Raw genomic sequence first — 21,020 nt, 5'->3', positions numbered from 1 at the left:
TGTGGCTCTAAGTGAACTTCATCAGCTTAAATTTTCATAACTGTCTCTCCATGAGAAAGTTGCAGTTAAGAAGGAGTCNTGTGTAAAGCTGTATTCACTGAAAGGAGCTGCCTCAGTCAGCATACAAAGCTTCACATGGAGGAACGTCCACGGCCTTACGAGTGTTCTATTGGCAAGAAAAAATTTATTACACGTCATGATTTGAAACGCCACTGTAGAACGCATAAAGGAGAGAAACCATATCGGTGTGCAACATGTAAGAAAGCGTTCACTGACAGAGGAGAACTTAGTAGGCATTTAGTTGTTCATTCAAGTGAGAAGCAGTATAGCTGTACTATATGTAGTAAGGCCTTTACTATGCAAAGTTCTTTAAAAACTCATGCTAGAGTTCATACTGGTGATAAACCATACCCTTGTATTATATGGAACAAAGCATTCTCCCAGAAAATAAATGTTGTATGACACATTAAAACTCACAGATCTGGAAAGGATCAATAGATAGTGTAGAATTAAGAAAACTGTTTATAAGTACCTTGGGATTGCTGAGCTCCTGGACTTTGTTATGGTAACTGGCTCTGATTATCCTCTCAGATGAGGTGAGGATTCAATTACTCAGTCAAGTATGTTGATCTCTCTTGAGGAAAGCCGTATTCTGGGACGTGGCGCCAAATCCCAGAAGACTGCTTTCTTCATAACCGCTACGAAAACCTCAAATCGTCATCTCTCGTATTTTCATTTGGAAGTTCCATTTCTCTTCTACAGAGAATGCAAACGTTAGCCATGCATTGTACAGCATTTCAATTTTGATTTTATTCTACATCAGTATACCAGGGTTTCGTTTGATGTATATATTCTTTACTTCCTTCTCCTAGCTTCATGGATATTTCCATAATTTTTATAATACATTTTCATATTTTGTTCTGTTGACATCACCTGATCCTTGGTTCATGTAGATTTTCCGCTGAGAGATATTAGCTTTTTCTAAAAGACCAAATGGAGTAGGCGTCTCCCAAACATATCTCCTTAGGAAAAAATAAGATCCAGTTTCTAAGATGTGTTTTTCTGAATACCATTTGGTGTATAATGCCCAGAAACTCAGTAACCCCAAGTGTAACATACCACCATCAGAACCCTTGAGAAATGACATACTTGAATAGGTTTAAAGTGTTGGGATGTTGACTTCTGCCATACTTATGCTGGCCATCTGCAGCCCAGTTTGTCATGTGTTTAAAATATAGAATATGTAAATGTTGTACATATGTTGAATTTCCTAAGAATACAAACATTCTTGAAAATATAGGTTGGTTATCCTGTAATTAGAACAGGCAGAAGAGAACCATAAAACAGTGATAATGCAAATTTTATATGTAATAATAAAGGTGAAGTATAACACTCTGTAGGGTTTAAACCTTAGTGATCTATCAGTAAGTGTAAGATAACCTATGGAGAAAATATTGTCCTGTGCATAAAGACATTTCAAGAATGTTGTTTTGTTATTTAATCTGTGAAAGAATGATTCATTTCCAGATGAATAGATTGTCAAACTTTATTAACTAATTTACATATAAAACTGGCTTATATCTTATCCACTGATGAAAATGTGAGGGAAAGTGTTTACTAGATGTTCCTTAACTGGGGCATATGGATTGCTACAGGAAGCAGAGATAGTGTCTGAATTCTAACAACAAATTGCAGTATTATCCAAGGCTTAGAATTGTAATTTCAAGTCAGTAGTTTTCAATATTATTTGGTTTCTTACATAACAGGATGCTTAAAGGAGTTTATGTTAGTTCAGTGGGCTTAAGTATTGCCGTGTGTTGCCTATGTAACGCGACAAATTCACGCAGGTGGTCTTGGATTTAGCTAAGACGGTGTATTGGACAATCTCTTTTACACTCACACAATTATTATCAACTTGTAATGTCCTTTAGATGTTTCCTCTTCACTCCTATAATTAATTGCACCACTGTTCTTGGTGAAGTGTCTTCTGTCCTTTGTTGCATGCGAGCTTGCTTCTTCTCTAGTTGGAGCTACACTAAAAACTGACTGATCTCATCGAAACTGGACTCTTATAACATGCACTCAGACTGAAAAGAGCGCACCATGTAGGAGGCTTTGGTTTCGCCCGCTGTTATGCAATGAACCTTTTGTTGTCCCTTCATCCCTGGGGATCCATAGGCAACGCCCTGCTGGTATTCCGTTCCCACTGAAGTATATATGTTTATCGCAGCCGTTGCCGTCTTATCGCCCGGCTTCTTTGGTGGCACGCCACTGTATAATTTTTATTTAGAATGGTGAAGTAAGGGAAGGTGCTGGAATTCTGTATACTTTTCGGAAGATTTATTTTCTAGCTGAAATACAACAGTTACAGCGTTCTAAATTTTAAGTAATTCATGATTTTTCCCATACCATAATGAAAGACTAGTTTTGGCATATGTTGAAAATACCTATAACAAAAAGCAAATTTATGAAAACATACATTTGCACAGAATTCCCCAAGTGTTTTGTAATAATGTGCATACTTCATAGATATACATTGTGTGTCACAAATCATTTATGAAATGTCTACATAGCAAGAAGCTCTTTACAAAGACACTCAAATTCAGATGTTACCACCCTTGACAGTAGCACAGAATGTAGCAATCCATTACACCTATCTCATAATTAAGAGAATACACCAGCTGGCCAATAGCCAAAGATACAGAAATCCTTTCTTCTAGCAGTCTTTGGAAGAGGGCCAGCATTTCCAAAGCTGATGATGAAACCTGAATGCAGGACAATAAGATAAGGCAGAAACCCTCCTATATAGCTAACTTTCTCCAGAATTAGCAGAGCCTTTCCACTTAATACTAGGTAATTCCCTCTCCCCTCAGGGTACAAATAAGGATATAGAAGGAGCACTAAACCCGGATCTGCTGCCATCTTAAGGTAGCATTAACATGTCGGGAAGGCCAATTAAACTAATTCCAAAAGGAATCATATGACTCCTATATTACCACGTTTATTCCAGACTACGAGAACTGGGATCTGTCCTATTAGGTACTGTATGAATCACTAAAAGACTACTTTATCTTAGCTAACCAACCATAAGCTTCACCATTTCACTTCATATCTTTAGTCTGTTGGGACTATCAAGGCAATAATTCTTCATATATAACTTCTCTAAACTATCGCTCTTGCCCTTCAGGAATTGGACTTTAGTGCTGTGAGTATCAAGCAAAAGTGACAGGTAAATGTTCCTCACCTGAGGGAATAATAACCACTACCACCTCACCCCCTTTCTCGATGGCTCTGGAAAACTTCCAGAAATCACATTCTTCATCCTCAGAAGCCTTTCCAACATCTTAAGCATTCAAGCTTATTGCAGCCAGGCTGGCCCAATGTAAAGTTACAATTGCTCATGTTTGGTCACATGTAGGTTAATTTTCTGTCTCTCCCTAAACTATGATGTGGAGCTGGTCATACTCCTGACAGTCCCCAAAAGGAGACTGATACCAATGTTCTGAAACGCTGTAAATGTTCATATTTTTTTGCAAGGTTATCACAAAGTGTACTGGAATGTTACAACAGGTATAATATTCAAGATTAATTTTATAGAACAGCTTTCAAGGGCATACAAACACATATGGGTACAACTTTTTAACACAACTACTTGCCTGAATCAATGCTGTTTCATTTGAATTTTACTTAAAGAACCAGTGACACTAATTTATGAATACAGGCCTCTCGCTTCTTATGCATTACAAAGCATTTGAAAGGAAAGTGACAAATTTTGATAACCTTGCCTTAGAACTGGAATATTATAGCTACTAGACAGAGCTGCATACTTCTCATGAAAGAAATGCTCTGCATGAATTATAACTGAAATGCGTCAAACCTGAGTTAAAGGTAAAGTTGTACCTGTGCTTAGCTAATTAAGCACTGGGGTAAATGGTCAGCTTCACGCCCTGGCTAATTTAGCCCCAGTAACCAATGGGCAGGAGGCTGGGTGGGCCTCAGCCGGTCTGTACGCTATACACAATAATAGAATCTTGTCCCAGCCAAGAATCGAACCCCGGCCGTAAAGCCCGCAGCCTGTCACTATATCGAATGAGCTATCCCGGCTCTTACTAAACCTGGAGTGAACGCTTTAATATCGGACGTACTTGCTTATCGCGAACGCGCGAAGTTTACATAAAGCTTCCCACTACTAAAAATAGTATTCATGAATAGATAATCTTTAATCTGGCCTGTAAAAAAATATCCGTGATTTATTGAAAAGAGAGTGCACTCACTACACATCACTTTTCAGCAAAAAATGAAATAATTTCATATATTTATGCAATAATGTATCTGACTCATTATCATTTCACTGAATGAAAAATGTTGCACTTACGTACATAACCTGGTTTTTATTTGACCCTTTTAATAAAGAGAATTTTGTACACATTTATTTCATTTCGAGCAGTTTTCTGCTTAACTCTTCGTAAAACCACAGACATTTCATCCCAATTTTATTTTATTACTTTGTCTTTGACCATCAGTGGCGATAGGATGCCAGAAGACACACAAAATTTTATCGGTATCGCAGTACACTGTGCATGAGTAACTTCGTTCGAAATAATGTTATCGCCCACCGAATTCATTGTCAAATAAGCAGTTCCAAATTTTGTATCGGTGCAAGGAACTGTTATTTTTATGTGGTGAGTTCTGTTTTAGTTTTGGTAGTAATATGCAGCATTATGCTTTTCTGTGGTTTGTAATCAAAGCATTCCTTCTATACGGGTAACGTTTGTTACTTCCCAAAGAAAATGGATGATGTACTAGTGCCAGCAATTAAGGAAGAGCCGAATTCTGACAGTGAAAGCGACCCGTTATCATCGAATATAGATCTACGCAAAGTAAAGGTAGGTTATGTAAAAAAAACTTATTTGAATGCAGTGTGCCGATTTGGTACATTTCATATTTTTATTTTCAATGTAGTGAGGATTGTCTTCATCTGCATCGTAATTATGTTGATGCAGATACTTGACTCTAGGGCTTTAGCGATGTTAAGTGGTAAATTAAGAGAACTAACTTGAATGGCGAAAAGTGTGAAAGTACGTTATATGCTACGTTGTAGCCACCAATGAAACATCAGAATTTTAAATGATCATATAACTAGTTCCTTCAGTTCCAAAACTTAGTACTTTTTTTTTGAAAAGTTCAAAGACAATATAGGTGAAATTTACAACTATTGTGTGATGGGTGTGTGTGATGGTAATTCTGCGGTACATAAACTTAATTTGTGATTTCACTCATTTACAATGTGCATTTCATATTATGACATTCTGCCTGTCTCTATATAATGTAGTATAGATGGTGTTTGCTGTATTGAGTAGAATTTATACCCTTTTTCCCTATAGTTCCTCAAAGTTGCAGTATGCCTTAGTTAAGTTTTTATGGGCCAAGAGTCAGGAATTGCTGTAAATCCAATAGCATACTTCCCAGTGGTTGTATGCCATCAGGCGGTGTGTTAGAATTGCATCCCATAAGTAAGTTTCTGATGCTGTTTTCCTAATAACACCAAGTGAAGAGCATAAAGTATGAAACTTTTTTTTTGTTATTCATTTATCTCCACTCTCCTTTTAATTTAATTGTGTTTGGGCCAAAGTTATTGTTTTTATTACTCTGCTTTCAGACATTTCCAATCTTTGTAAGAGTTGAGGTTTTCACAGCGGTGATTATGAAGAATGCCGGCTTCTGGGATGTGGTGCCGTGTAGATATTTTCTTAACCGACGTTTCAGAGGAATGTATCACCTCCATCTTCTGGTTATAAGAAATCCGTGAGCAATTAACTCAGTCTACAGACACCTGCTCATGCTGGTTCATCGTTCATGGTTTTCTTATACCCTGATGATGGAGGTGATATTTTCCTCCAGAACGTTGTTAACAGCATATCTGTATGGCGCCACATCCCAGAAGATGGCATTCTTCATTTTCAATCATTGTTTTCACCACAAAACTAAGAGTTAAGCTTTGCACACATGTGAAACTGTGTAAAATTTTAATTTTATATATTAATTTTGTTTTACCATTGTTTACTGTCTCTGTGTGTGTAGGGGAGTAGGCAGGGTTTATTTTGTTCCACTGATACAGTATTCTGTTCTTAGCACCCTGTTTTCAGATATGAGATGTACTTTGTGTGAATGATACAGCATTGAAAGTTCCCTCTTCTGGAATATGATGCAATGTAGTCTGGTAGAAGAATACTGATGTTTTGGAGAAACATACTGTATCCATCCTTAGGGTCAAAGAGTAAGCCAAGCACCAAACAGACAAGCAGCTTCCCAACAGCATCCTAGAAAATAGTAATCTTCATACTCACCACCATGGGAACCGCAAGTCTAAGATATACTGTTATTAGTTTATACTGCCCTTAGTTGAGTCATAAATGACGTTTTTATTATTGTTTCTCACAAGAAATTGAATATTAAATGATTTAATAAGTATCAAAGGCTATCACATGCAAAATTTAATGTTTAACAAAGTCTTTACATGTTACGGCCACAATTGGCCATGATCAGAAGGCCAAGCCAACACTGCAAAGGAAACACTACATGTATGATAAACGCATGTTGTTTAGAGGACGTCCTACTGACCATCACAGCATTCTAGAACATACACAACATTACAGAAGAACATATGACCAACCATGTAAGAGTTTTCATGTGCCAACAGTAAGAAAATGTGCCTGTCACCCGATTCACATACCCATACAAGAGATTTTAATTAATTGTACTGATATTGACTCATTTTCAAACTTAGCTTACCATAATTACATTTGTATTGATTCTCTTGATTTGTAATGGTAGAAATCCCTTTTAAACAACATGGTTATCATACATCTAAAGTATTTCCAGCGTAGTGTTGGCTTTGCCTTCTGATGATGGCCAATAGTGGCCAAAATGTGTAAGATATTAAATTGTTCCACTTAATGAACCTTGATACTTACTAATTTGTTAGAAATTGTGGCAGCCCAGAATGTCTTATAAAAATGAATTTTAAATATTTCTAAAATGTATACTGCTTGCTTCTCGAGTATGACTGGTGGATTCTTAGAAGAAGTATGTTTTTTCTAGATGGTATGACAACCAGGGATCTGACATACATTGAACCTGTGACAGCATGTCATTGACATCTTATGTCTGAACTATCCAATCCAGTGAACTGCAGCCTATATAAGGCAGTGGCCTGCTGTGAAATTGAATCTTTACACTTAATAATATACAGCATGTTTAACACAATGTTATAATTTTTATATCTGTTAATATTATTTACCAGTCTAGTTACACAAGCTATTGAAACAAGTACTGTCTTTTTAACACAACTATAGTAGGCTCCATTTTCAAAATCAGTGTCAACTACTGTAAGCTTAGTGTTGTTCAATGTTTAGATGTCCAGTGCTTGAGATGTATACTGTTCTGCTAATTACACATTGTTTTATGATATCCGTTAACATGAAAGAAACTATTATATAAGTTTAACTTGTGAAAATTATTGCTGTAAGTCACATATAGATGTTGAAAGCCTAGAATGTGCATCAAAGTAAGTTTTGTTTTTCATAAATGTTAATTTTAATATATAGTTGAACCCAGATGTCGCCTCATTCTTTTTTTACCACAATTTGTGGTGGTATTTTTTAAATACCTCTTTATATATCTATATACATACATATACGTATATAGGAATTATGTCACCATCAGCACAATAAATATTCAGTTTTATTTTTGATCTTTACACTGCTACATGTTTCGGTCACATAAGACCATCATCAGGCAGGTACGTATAGTCATTGAAATACCGATATCGATCCTTATTGGTGCAACGCGTCATGTTATGTACTGACATAAAACTCTTGCCTCAAGTTGATGTTATAATAAAGTAGCAAATACATAAATAATATACGAGGGTCGTACTGAAAGTCATGAGGAACAATTTTTTGTAAAGTAACATACTTTATTATTGACAATCCAAATACACCACCTCAATCTACAGACCTTTCTTTATTTTTCCACGTAATCGCCACTTCTTTGTACACATTTCTCCCAGCGTTCTGTAAAATTCCGTTCCAGTCATCCGAAGACGCTGACACACTGCTTTCTGAATTGCCTCCCTTGTCTCAAAACGTTGTCCATGCAGCTGATCCATGCAGCTGATCCTTCACAAATCCGAAAAGATGGTAGTCGGAGGGTGCCAAATCAGGGCTGTAGGAGGGGTGTGGAAGAACTTCCCACCCCATCTTTGCAGTTGCTTCCAATGTGAAGTGTGGGGGAAAGCATTATCATGCAGGATGATGATGTTTCATCCCGGACGCTTATCGCGCAATGCACGATGGAGCTTGTGCAGCGTCTGGACATAATGAGCAGCATTGATGGTTTGCCCAGGTTCCAGGAGTTCAGCCAGAATAAACCCCTCTGCATCCCAGAAGACTGTGCCCATCACCTTTGCAGCTGATGGCACTGTCTTTGCCTTTTTTGTTGGAGAATGCAAATGGTGCCATTTCATATTCTGCCGTTTCATTTCAGGCTTGACATGGTGAAATCAGCTTTTGTCACCTGTCACAATACAGAGCAAAAAATCATCGCCTTTGTGTCAATATCTCTGCAGCAGTTCTGAGGTGATGGCTTTTTGCTGACCTTTGTGGTCTTCGGTCAGTAACCGCGGGACCCAGCGAGCACAAACTTTCCTATAGCCCAAGCTTTCAATCATCTCCTATACTGCACTGTGCCCTATTCCAAGTTTTCGGGCTATTGTGTCCACCGTCACATGCCTGTCATCTTGAATGATTTCATCCACTCTTTCCTTGTTGTGTTCAGTTGAGACTGTTTGAGGACGACTGCTTCGAGGCTCGTCTGCAATGCTGGTGTTCTCATTTTTAAATTTTTCACCCATCTTCGAACACTGCTTGCATCCATGCACACACTTCCATAAGCACGCTGAAGTCTCTGGTGAATTTCTGCAGCAGGTGTTTCCTCTTTCACAAGAAATTTGATGACAGCACGCTGGCGAAACAACATATTGTTGTCGGCCATTTTGTTAGGAGTGATACTGGTCACATAATGTAAGCTATTGATGTCATAAGACACTCAAGGTTAACACAAAGGCTGGTTTCACTTACCACCGCACTCTCTTTCATCTGCTGTTCCCACGTTGCATGCAAAAAACTGTCGCTCATGACTTTCGGTACGACCTACGTAAAAGACAAATGTAAGGGTGTATCGTGTATCAAATTATAATGTGTTGAAATGCTATAAAATATTAAGAGTATATTAAAAATGTTAAAAAATGTTAAATGTTTTTCGATGATAAGTTAAGAATTGTATGCGAACTTAAATATTTTAGTTTTCACTGCTTCAGTGTAGAAAATGGGCACATACGTTGTTTGTAGGTCTTATTATAGAAGTGATGAGAAATATCAACTTTACTGAAATGTAGATCTGTCGTAACAAAAATACACGCTCCTCCCCTCTGTAGGCTTTTTAGGCAAAAACTTGAGCCTAACAGGTAACCATTCATTGAGATGAGCAGCGATTCCTGTTCAACCATGTGATGCTCACTTAAACATAATATGTGAGGGTTTATGTTGTCTATTTCAAAAGAGTGTAGTAATTCATCACTTTTGCTTCTCAAGCCTCTGATATTCTGGTGAAAGATATTTATCGAATTTAATGTTTCTGCATTTTATCTGTGAATTTCCAAGACTGCTGGACTGCATTTAATATATGATAGGCATCTTGGTGCTTTTGAATTTAATCTAAAAAGAAGACGCCCTAGCATTGGTTATAACAGGAATATCACTTATACCTGACGCATGACCACCAACAACCCACTCAGCAATAAGCTGCGTGAGCCTCTTCTTGCCAAGAGAGCTCAGGTGCAGGCCATGCATTGTGTACTCTTCCCTCGCAATTGATGATGCGTCAATGACACCAATGTGAGATATGTCATGACCCATCAGGGCCTGATCAAGCCTTAGATTCATGTTCCTAACCCTTCCATTCATCCACAGCTTGTCGTGCCTCTCAAAGAGGCTGACAAATCCCACATTCGTGTTTGATGTCCTCTTTGCAATGTAGTTGAGATCATTTTCAATTGAATAATGACTGTTTATATCCCTGTTATTTCCTGTCCCTCCCACTATAATAATATGATCTTGGTAAGGCCTTTACAGAGCTTCCCTATATCCTCAACAACCTTTGGAAGAGGAGCATTTGGTTTGAAAATGCTACATATGGAAAATTTAGTTCCCAGATTTTCTTGAAGCATGGGGCCAATTTCCCTACCATGACTGCTTCCCAGTAATAAGATCTTTCCTTTATTTTTATTTTTCTCTGTCTGTTCATTCTTATGGCTTGAATATGTTCTCTGTATCGATCCTTGAATGCACGCCCTGTCTGTCAATGTATCTTAAAGGACATTCATTACATTTTAGTTGGTATACCCTGCATTTCTTATATATGTCAGTTTGTTTCTTTGGTTTTAAATGGCTCCCAGTGGTGTTCTTTGTTTTAAATGCTATTTCAATATTGGTGTTTTTAAATGATTTTGTAATCATTCGTGTTTCAGGGCCATAATATGTAAAGGTGGTCCATTTTTCTTTTTTGTTTTTGTTGTTGTTATGTTTCGTGGGGTTTGAGAGGTAGTATTGTCAGAAATGGTTCTTGGCAAATATTTTGTTTATAGTACTTAATTCTACTATTTTGTTCTTGTGGGTAATTGGGTATGTAGTCATGTGGTTGATAAAGTATGTTATTAATGTTATATTTTAGCGTCCTGTTGCACTGATTTATGTCCATGATTTATTCCAGCCGTCTTACAGTGCATACACTCATCCACCTCACTCTTCACTCCTGCACTACATGTTTCGGCACAAAGGTGCCATCTTCAGGTGCTTTTCGATTTACGTTAAACTGCTTCTCTGCATGCCTTGCCGTCTTCATACTAAAATAACTAAAATATATGTTCATCATTATATTGATAAATATTAAATATTAAAAATATTAAAACTGTTCAGGATTTTTTATCCCTACGTCGCATCTCAATACGCGAGTCACACCTATCCTCTTCTATCGGAGCACTCTTCCTACTTTCGTGTGTGTATCTGGAACGTGAAATTGTTATTCATTAATACCGCATTCCGTATTTTATTTATTACTTGTGGTATTATAATTTTTAATACTCACTGTGCTTTGTGTTGTGTCTTGCTCCTGTGACTGCGTGTGTTATACTGCTGGGCCTGCTGGGTATGTGTGTGTGTGTGTGTGTGTGTGTGTGTGCATGCGTGCGTGCGTGCTGTCTTCGTTTTGATTGAGTTATGATGTTGTGGGCGTAGATGTGGTGGGGGTAGGTGGTGGGGTGTTGTTATGTTGTTCTGTGTAGATATTGTGTAATTCGTGGTATATTGGGTTATATATTTCTTTATTTATATTATTCATATGTGTGTTTTTCTTTGTCGTTCTGTATATATGATAGTTCTCCAATGTGTTCAAGTATTGCCCCTTCCTACCTGTTGCTATGATATCCATAGTGTTTTCTATAGAGTATAGTGAGTATACATACAGCTGCCTGATGATGGTCTTATGTGACTGAAATATGTAGCAGTGTAAAGATCAAAAATAAAACTGAATATTTGTTGTGCTGATGGTGACATAATTCCTACATATATATATATCTGTAACACACAACAGGATGCAACCAGTGAAGATAATACCTATTTTCTAATTTATAAAATTTACTTGTTAGAAATGATTTTAATTACAAAATAAAAACACATTAGAAGAACACTGATACTTGCAAATCATCATCATTCCATTGGTATAAAATAATTCTTAGTCTTTATTTCAACTGTCTTTTGAATAACTTTAGTAACAGTAACGTCCAGAGCAACAACATGTTGCATTTTCTTGTCATCACTATTCCGTTCATAATACCAAAAGATATTTTTACACACATTTGAGCCTCGTTAGCAGATTTCAGGGTCTTCATTTTCAATATCACTCTTGACAGTAGGAACATCCTCCATTGTTGTGAAATTTCCTCTAGGTCATTTCTCAAAAAGCTGGTTACTCTGCTTCGGTTTGGATGAACTGTTCTGCAGTAAACTGTGTTGCAGTTGGTGTGAGATTGCACTTAGCAGATCATGAACCTAGTCATATTCACCTTGAATGTGATGCACATTTGCCACTATCCCACTATGTGCCCAGTAATTACTTACGAGGGGGGACCCAAAAATAACCGGAAACGACCTGTTGCGCGCGCATGCTTTGTAGTTACGAGTTGTGCTGCTAGGTGGTGTTAGCTGGGGGTCTCCCGCGACTGTTAGTGAGCTGGCGTTAGTCTGAGTTAAGTGGTTTGTCCGTGGTGCTCTGTTGTGTGCGTTCCTGTTTCAACCCTTTGGCGATTAGTGAGATGGCCGACCAGAAGGAACAAAGAGTGTGCGTGAAATTGATGAAGATCATCAAAAGACCATTGACCAGCTTTCTGAGGAAACGAACATCTCATGGAGCACAGTCCAGCGAATTTTAACCGAAGGTTTGCACATGAGACGGGTGTCTGCAAAATTTGTTCCTCGCTTGCTCGGAGATGACCAAAGAAAAAACCGCGTGAATGTTTGCTGCGACTTGAAGAGTGAAGTGCAGTTTTCCCTAACAGAAAGCCTTAAATGGCCTCATTATCTCCTCATAATACAATGTTTGATTTTGAAATTTACAGACTGTTGTCTACAGTAACAAATAGGAAACAAATCTTCAATTGATTTTGAAATTTTACATACCATTACATACTTTTCAGAAAGTGAAAAGTAAAAGAACATTCCATAAAAGGTTATTTTTAACGATGTATAATGGTTACTATTACAGTGTAGTTTAAAAGTTTTCTTTTGTAAAGTACAATAGTACTGAAATTGTGGTTGTTTTTACTTCTTGTTTATTAAAATGTGTAGTTTTTGGGGGATCCATGGGCTTGGGGCTTCATAGCAAAGATAACAAAAAGAAATATCATAACACGTCATTTTCCTTTGCCCACTTCCATAAGGTTGAATGTTCATACGCACTGATAAAAATCTAGCCAAGAAATGTAGCTGACTTGTATGGACACATAAGTGAGGGTGACACTACAAGGAGGTCTGACTGTACATATTTCTACAGTCAGTATTGACCATATTTCCCTCTCCTAACTCTATTATCTAAATCATATTGTAACATTGGCTTCAGTTTTCGTTTATATTGTGAGCTGTATAAGATGCAAGGTTTTTAGGGCAGTGAAGATGGTCTTCTGATTGTGTAATCTATGGGCATGATGGAGTCAGTATATTCCCCAGAACATTGGTGTCCACTTACCAGACTACAAATCATGCCTGTTTTGGGGTTAAAAAAATACTGTTTTATTTAACAATTAAAGGCAATCTGTTTACAGATTATGTCTAATGGAGATCTTCCTCATATTCCAAATGTAAATGCTGCCACCCATCTAAACCCTTTGCTGTAGAAAATAAATGATGGTATTAATTTATTTGCATCATGATGTTGATGAGTTAATCTCCATATTAATTAAATCACACAGGTATGGCATCAAATTAAGGCATAAAGATGAAGTTTAATCAAGCACTGACATAAATCTAAATTTAAACTTTATTTGTCCGCTGGCCTCCTGAAAACTAAGATTTCTGGTATAATTTTAAAGTGTTACCCAATGACAACAGTAAGAATTATTCTGAATCTTTTTCAGACTACAAGTTTGGACACAGAATTTAACTTACATTTCACAGAGTCGCTACAATCACCCATGAATATTCTGTTAATGTGTTTTTGTACTGTTGTGTTCATATTCAGGAAGAAGATGGTGGCCATGAACGTAGACATGTTCCAAATAATGTAGAAGTTCCTGCAGATAACGAAATGATTGAGGTGAAAGAGGAAATATCCATTGATGAACATGAAATATGTCTACAGAACTTAGATACAGTTATGTAAGGAATGCCTTTCCTTATACGTGTTATACATTTTTCTTTCCTCCAGCCTTAGAACCCAATGCAAATACTGTGGTCTCCACTGTCAGGCACTGGAAGAGGGTCAGTTTTCTGTGAATTGTAAAGTCTTCCCTGCAACCCCAAGTTGATGTTCTGCTTCTTACTTGGCTATAATTACAAAGCTTGTATGGTTTTGTATTACCCATTATTGGCCATGTGTTGCACTATTGTAATAGTGAATATGCACAATCCAGTTGTTGGAGCTTGCATTTATTCATGACTAATACTGCTATCCCCAAGTTAAAATCCAGCCAGCAGTCCTGTGTTAGTGTGAATTTAAAATCCCTTATTCCCACATTGTAGAGGCTAACAGTTTTTTGGGGGGTAGGGTTGTGCCTTATATACTTTTGAGTTTTAGATGTTTTCACTGTAAAATATGCCATTGAAATTTTGTCACGGGAAGACCCTTCATGTCTTTCTAATTAGAAGTTTGGTGGCTATGAGTTACAAATGTATGACCACTTGTTAATCGTCTCCCAATAAAAAGTATCAGGATTTAGAACTTGTCACTGCAGTATATGTTTTGTCCTACTTGGCCATCATCAGGTGTGTTGAAATGTAGTTCCTCCTTTATGTTATAACATCCACACTGCACACTTGATAGGCAACAGGCATTTAAAAAAAGACAGTGATCCCAGTAGCGTGGAAGGCACAGCAGTTCCTCCAAATTTCAACACACCTTATGATGGCTGAGTAGGCTGAAACATGTAGTGCAGTGACAAATTTTAGAAGGACTGAATTTTTAATTTTGATATTGTTGAGTGATGGATGGTAACTCAAAATAAGTGTTGATACTTCTGCAACAGGATGCTAAGATACAACAGTATGACCAGATGTGATGATACAGGTTTGATGATGCTGTCACCAAGAACCAGTATATAATGAGTCTGAATAATAAATTGCATAAAATGTTAATATCTTTAGAGTTACAGGTATTGTACTGACAAATTTCGATGCCAATTTCAATTTACAGGTATCGCCAAGAACGAGCTTGTGATTACACTAGAATAATACATGAAACATATGAAGCTTATATGGACCAGCATACACATGTCAGAAAATGCTTTGCACACATTTGTGGTGAGTGTGGAAAAGGTTTCATTACACCCAGCAAACTAAAGAGACATTCACTGGTCCATACAGGAGAGAAGCCACATATGTGTGAAGTTTGCACTGGGAGATTCAAAAGTATTGACCACCTGAAGAGGCATTCAGTTATACACAGTGAGGAAAAGGCATACGATTGTACTGAGTGTAATAAGCGATTTACTAGGTTGGATCGTCTGAAGGCACATTCCTTGATTCATTTTGGAAGTAAACCATATGCTTGTAATGAATGTGGTAAAAGTTTTATTAACCGCAGTACATTGAGAAGACATGCGTTAATACACACAGGGGAGAAGCCATTTATATGTAAGGTGTGCACTAAAAGATTCAGCCATCCTACTGCGTTGGAAAGACACAAGTTTACACACACTGGAGAGAAACCTTATATTTGTAAAATATGTGGTGTAGGTTTCGTTCGACTTGATTATTTGAAGACTCACGCTGCTTCACATAGTGGTGAAAAATCATATGTGTGCAAAGTATGTGCTAAAGGATTTACATCATGTGGTGTGTTGAAGAAACACACACTAATACACACAGGAGTGAAATCATTCAAGTGTTCTGAGTGTACTAAAGGGTTTTTTCAGAAATTTAATTTGATCCGTCATTTACAGTCACATCAGGACAGAAACCCAATAAAATAGTAAATTGATTATTGTTTTACAAGTGAAATTTCATGTTTTAGCTGCAAGCAGTATACTAAAACTTCCTCCTTTATACTTACACTGATTTCCATTTTAATTTGGAAAGTTGCTTGGGAACTATGTTGTTATAGTGTTGTGTTCTTCCTTCATGTTTCCTTTCAGCTACCTTTTGTGGCAAATCACTACTTTAATATCTAGTATCAGTTTAATACTAGCCTTTATAGAACTTGAATTTAAGTTGATCTTTTTCTTTTATAATTAAGAGTGTGAAAAGGGAACCCTTTTTCCCTTGGAACGTATTTCTAGTCAGCTGAATGTGAATCCACTGTTTCTTTACGTCTATTAAGCGTTTTCTTAACTCACAAGAACAGAACTCCCTTTAAACTTTTGTGACCAAAGTATTCTTAGCAATCAAAGAATGTCAAAGATTTATAATTAAACCATTTGCATGTAAAGAGTGATTTTGTTTCTTGAGGTTATGCTGAGGGTTGCAAATATCAGAGAATGTTTATAAATTGCTCCAGGCAACTGTCCTTAATTTGTTGTCCTATAAAGCATTGGAATGAAGCGAAAGTATGTAAGGATGCTTCAAGAATACCACAGCTTGTCCTGTGTGAGAGTGAGTAAATATATGAGTGTTATTGGAGGTGTCAGCATCTGTGGCCATATGCACTTGTGTAGAAACCTGTAGTGTGGTTTCATATACACAAGTGGTTCTCAGCCTATTTTGCTCATGGCCCGCTTCTGAATTTCATTCACTTCTGTGGTCACCACCCCTCATATTGTTTATTTACAATAAATATGTACTTTATCAACTGCACTTTTATATACAAAATGTATTATTTGTTTATAACATATGGAATATTAATTAATAATTTTTAAAATTTATGACTGCCCTATTTCTGAATTTTTTAAAGATGTGAAACATTTTGGAAGTCAGTATTCATAAAAATTACTTTGGAAGCCATTCTACTTAAAATAATTACAAAACTGCTGTAATCAATTCACAAGATTTTTCTTTTGAAAAGGGATTATATTTGAACCCTATAGAAAGCTAATAATTTGTTTGTAATGAAAGTGCAAATTCTTATGAAATGTAATGCTTAAATGTTGAAAAATAGCAGATGGAGTTTGTAACTTACCTCCAAAGTAGGGAAGTGTCATAATAATAGAACTTTCGCAGAAAAAGTCTTCTTCCAGACACTCCAAATACGGAATTGAAGAACACCTGAAATTTACTGAAATGATGGTGGTAAAACTCATGAGAGTGGGAGATATTTAGGAAAATAAAGGATCATTTTTCCAGTTAACCATTTTGTTAGGGCTTTGCCCGCTCCTAGAAGGTGAGTACCTGTTTACCAGTACTTGGAATTTCCAGATCTAAGGCTGTGGTTCAAGTACAATAGGTTCTGTCCCTTCTAAGGTACACAAAAATAAGGATATTGAGTTATTGTGTTATTATATGTACTGAGTGATTGGCATTTTTATTTATTTATATATTAATAATAACTTTATTTTAGAAGTGAAATCTTTGTGGCCCACTTAACAGCTTCCATGGCCCTCCAAAATACGGCATGACCCTTTGGGGGTGTCACATGGCCCCTGTTGAGAACCACCGACATATACCATATGTTAGGTATTTAAAATGCCATGTTTCTGATTTAACATACACTGCATGTGCTGTAAGTCTGTTTAACAGTGTCCCAATCTCTATAACTCTTAACTTTAGAAATGAAACTGCCAACCTCCATGTTACAAAGGACAGCCATCACTAGATATGTTACCATGATCATCTCCTAGAATGCTGCACAGTGTACCAAAAAGATGGCATGTTTAGCATTGTTTGTCGTATATAAAACAATTTGGAGATGCCACAGTGATCACCAGTGGGTGTCCAGTCATATGTTAACATATGGCCATGTGTAAGATGAGTGTGTCCAATCCAAAGCCACATCACGATAACCCAAGCCCTTCTATTGCAGCTGCAATAGAACATTGTCCACTCTGTAGTCACAAACAAACACTTGCCTTGCACCTAGGGCACAGAATGCATTCAGTTTTCTGTGTGGTCAAAGTGAATTCGAATATCACAGTTCAACTACTAGTACTAATAATTTTTATTGCTTAAAAGCACAGTGTAATGTTTTATTTAAAAAATATGACACACGAGTTGATGAGACTGGATAGACCACACATTTAACTTTTTCCCTGTCACTCCTTCATCCCTCTGTGGCCTTCACAGTGATGTCACTGTTAGCACCATAATTAAGATTAACACTCGCTGGACAGGCAGAATGTACCACTTGGCTTGTGGTGCACATAGGGTTTTGAGGTTTTTAAATCAGCTATCATGCAATAAAGCAGTTCATCACTGTTCTGGACTTATATGAAAGCTCTATGTTAACTAGACGTGAAAATGTCACTCGCAACACTTGCAGCTAAGAAGGGAACACGCATCAAAAGACGCGGTTTACACAGAAAATAAGAAAAACGACCCAGTAGTGTACAAACCACATACAAGTTTTAATTAAGACAAATAAGATGAATTATCTTAACAAGTTTTAGCGAGTGTAAATTTATCATAGTTGACAAATACAGACTTTTTAAATAGTTTGTGAAAACATATGAGGGCAAGCAATGCAATAGATTGACGTAGTTGGGACACCTGATGATGGCACTGTGTTGCCGAAACATGTTGTGAAGTGACAGGTGAAATTGTGTGCACTACAGGACGGCCACTGTATACATATAATGGATGAAAATCAGTGCAACAGGACGCTAAAATATAACATTATAGACGTGAAAATGTTCATGAACAGATATGACAGCGATTAAGGTGTTCATTTCTTCTGTGTTGCACACACTAGCCTTGTGTAATAAATATTTTACTATGCTCTATACAATTCCAGCCTGTGAAACCGAAATTAACGGCTGTGGGGATTTTTTTACTGTAGAAAAAATATTGTAAACACAAGGAATATTTTTTCTTGTGGACTAAAATCATGGAGTGCCCTATAAAATAAATTTAATAATAGTAGTAGTAGTAATAGTAATAATAATAATAATAAAATTCTTTGTGTATTTACGTGCTAAACTCGATAACCAGTGGCCACTTACAGAGTCAGCATGAATACAAACAGCAGCAGCAATAAGGCAACACAGAAAACAAATAAATTTGATGAGTTAAGAGTTAAACCTGAGTTTTTTAAGCTATCTGTAGATTTAAAAAACTGCATTCGCAGTAGAAACACATCAACTTGAAGGGTAATGGCTGGAGGAGTAACTGAATATGGTAAAATGGGAAAATGAATGCCAACTGCTTTGAGAATGAGCAACATTTGGCAAAACTAAAGATGTTATTAAAAGTAAAGTATCAGAGTGGCAAAGCCTAATATCCCATGTCAACAAATTTGTTTTGATAAATCATCTCAAAAAAAAAAAAAAAAAAACTAGTGTGGCAAAGAGCTGCAAATTTTATATATATGCATTATAACATCAGTGTGCCCCCTCAAAAAGAGTGAAGTTGGGCTTCCCTTTTGTTTTTATAATAAATAATATTAATTAATAAATAAATTAATATAATAATAATAACAGAAGCATCTGTGTTTTGCATGAGCGTGAACCTTCGTCTCTCAGGCTGAGGGATGAATATGGTTTGAGGGTATTTTGACATAAGAGGAAGGAAGTAAAAGGGCAGATGGAGAAAAGAGCATAAGGAAGACCATCATTTGTACTCGTCAACAGTTTCATCAAGCATGATTGCTCTAGACTTGAGTTTGATTCAGATGTCCGCCGGGACACTAGCTGTCCTGAATATCTTCATGGCTTTGTCAGTCTCAGTACTGGGATAGTACCTCAATTACACCACAACTGCTTCCTTCCAAACCATCCTATCATTTGACATTATATATTGTAGATCCTGAGAGTCATTAAATAGCCAGCTAAAAAAATACATTCTTCACTGAATATCAAGGAGAATGTGATGAAGTATGTGTCACACATGGGAAATGAACAGAACACTCAGATTTTTGATTAGAAATTCTGAAGGGATGATATCACTTGGAAGAGCTAAAGGCAGAGAGGATGTTGTTAAAAGGGGATGATGAAGAAATTGGGTATGTAGGTGTGAGAATTGAACTCGCTTGGCTTCGGACAGGGACCAGTGGTTGGCTGAAGGTGTTAATGAGACTTCAGGTTCAGTACAATGCAGGCAAGTATTTTTTAACTACCTTGCTTCTCAATGATTCCCTTCTATGGAGTGTAAAGCTATTAAGATGTTTAATTGTGGGTAAATTATATATCAATTCTCCATGGGAATGGACTGCAGATGTTTCATAGCTGTGTCAGGGCAAAATGATCCAGAGGACTTTACAAATCCAAATGTGCCGGCAAACAAAATGTAAAATTTGTATTTCATTCAAATGAAGGTTTTTATGCAGGCAGATGAGCTGTGGGTCTTCAGTGCACAGGAGCTCAAAGAAAGATCCTCTTTAGAATTGGTAGTCACAAATTTGTAAGGGGAGGGGGTGAGAATAGGTTGCTTTCCTTTAAAAATACACGCAATAAAATGTGATTCCACAGCAGCAGCCCAGGTCAGGTCATATGAGATTTGTGGTAGGTAAAGTGGCACTGGGGTGCATTTTCTCAAAGTACTTCAGTTCCCACTACTATGTCTCATTTCACTACCTCTACTGTCATTCATTAAACATCCTATCATGGAAGGTATATAATATGGATACTGACTTTTGTAGATAAACAACTAAAGTGAGAGAAACATCTTAACAATATAATCTTTTAAATGTTACAGTGCATGTGCAGTCAAAGGCATTATTCAAAAACCTGAATCTTATTCTGGACTAAGAGAAGAGGGCATCATAAGCGGAATGCGACTGTGGCATAATTCAGGTCTAAATACGGTTTACCAAAGTTTCGTGGAACGGCCACTGTACAAAACTTAGTGACAAGATAATGAATTTTGGGACTTACGGCCTCCAGTTATGACTCATTTGGCCCATTTTCGTGAATATGCAAACTCATTGCATAATTACGTCTAGACCTACACCAAATCGAAACACCTTTGGACGAAAATGGTCGATATTGACAATTCGTGTTATGTAAACATGTTATGTATGACGAGGCACTTTTAACAATATCAAGACGATCAAGACCACACCATACAAGTTATCCGAAACATTTTACTTTCCCCGCGCCCGGCCCTTAA

General features: G+C 37.0%; 1 protein-coding gene and 1 long non-coding RNA gene across 7 annotated transcripts; one reads left to right on the top strand and one right to left on the bottom strand.

Moving 5' to 3' along the window:
- Window positions 1-1,520: 1,520 nt before the first annotated feature.
- On the bottom strand, window positions 1,521-4,464 carry LOC111871084. The gene is made up of 2 exons (XR_002843975.2): window positions 4,376-4,464; window positions 1,521-2,351 (listed from the first exon to the last, which is right to left on the bottom strand). It is a non-coding gene; the product is annotated as an uncharacterized LOC111871084 (long non-coding RNA).
- Window positions 4,403-17,109, top strand: LOC111871080 (zinc finger protein 431). 6 transcript variants are annotated; one of them, XM_023863870.2, is made up of 4 exons: window positions 4,403-4,682; window positions 4,788-4,886; window positions 13,852-13,983; window positions 15,022-17,109. In XM_023863870.2, exons 1-4 carry the CDS (start codon window positions 4,581-4,583, stop codon window positions 15,043-15,045), a joined length of 357 nt encoding a protein of 118 aa, XP_023719638.1. In that variant the 5' UTR covers window positions 4,403-4,580; the 3' UTR covers window positions 15,046-17,109. The 6 variants fall into 6 exon arrangements, with proteins under 6 accessions (XP_023719638.1, XP_023719634.1, XP_023719633.1 ...); XM_023863865.2 differs by having other exon boundaries at window positions 4,413-4,682; window positions 13,852-13,988; XM_023863866.2 differs by lacking the exon at window positions 4,788-4,886 and having other exon boundaries at window positions 4,409-4,682; window positions 13,852-13,988.
- The last annotated feature ends 3,911 nt before the right edge of the window (window positions 17,110-21,020 follow it).

Source organism: Cryptotermes secundus, unplaced genomic scaffold, assembly GCF_002891405.2.
Source record: "Cryptotermes secundus unplaced genomic scaffold, Csec_1.0 scaffold188, whole genome shotgun sequence".
Taxonomy (NCBI): domain Eukaryota; kingdom Metazoa; phylum Arthropoda; class Insecta; order Blattodea; family Kalotermitidae; genus Cryptotermes; species Cryptotermes secundus.
This window is presented reverse-complemented; position numbering and strand designations above follow the sequence as displayed.

Bases quoted from the DNA above. Each gene is read 5' to 3' on its own strand.
- LOC111871080 (XM_023863865.2), top strand. From the start codon at position 4,581: ATGAGTAACTTCGTTCGAAATAATGTTATCGCCCACCGAATTCATTGT. The intron at 4,683-4,787 runs GTGAGTTCTGTT...TACTTCCCAAAG, and splicing joins GGAACTGTTATTTTTATGTG to AAAATGGATGATGTACTAGT. The intron at 13,989-15,021 runs GTAAGGAATGCC...TTCAATTTACAG, and splicing joins CAGAACTTAGATACAGTTAT to GTATCGCCAAGAACGAGCTT.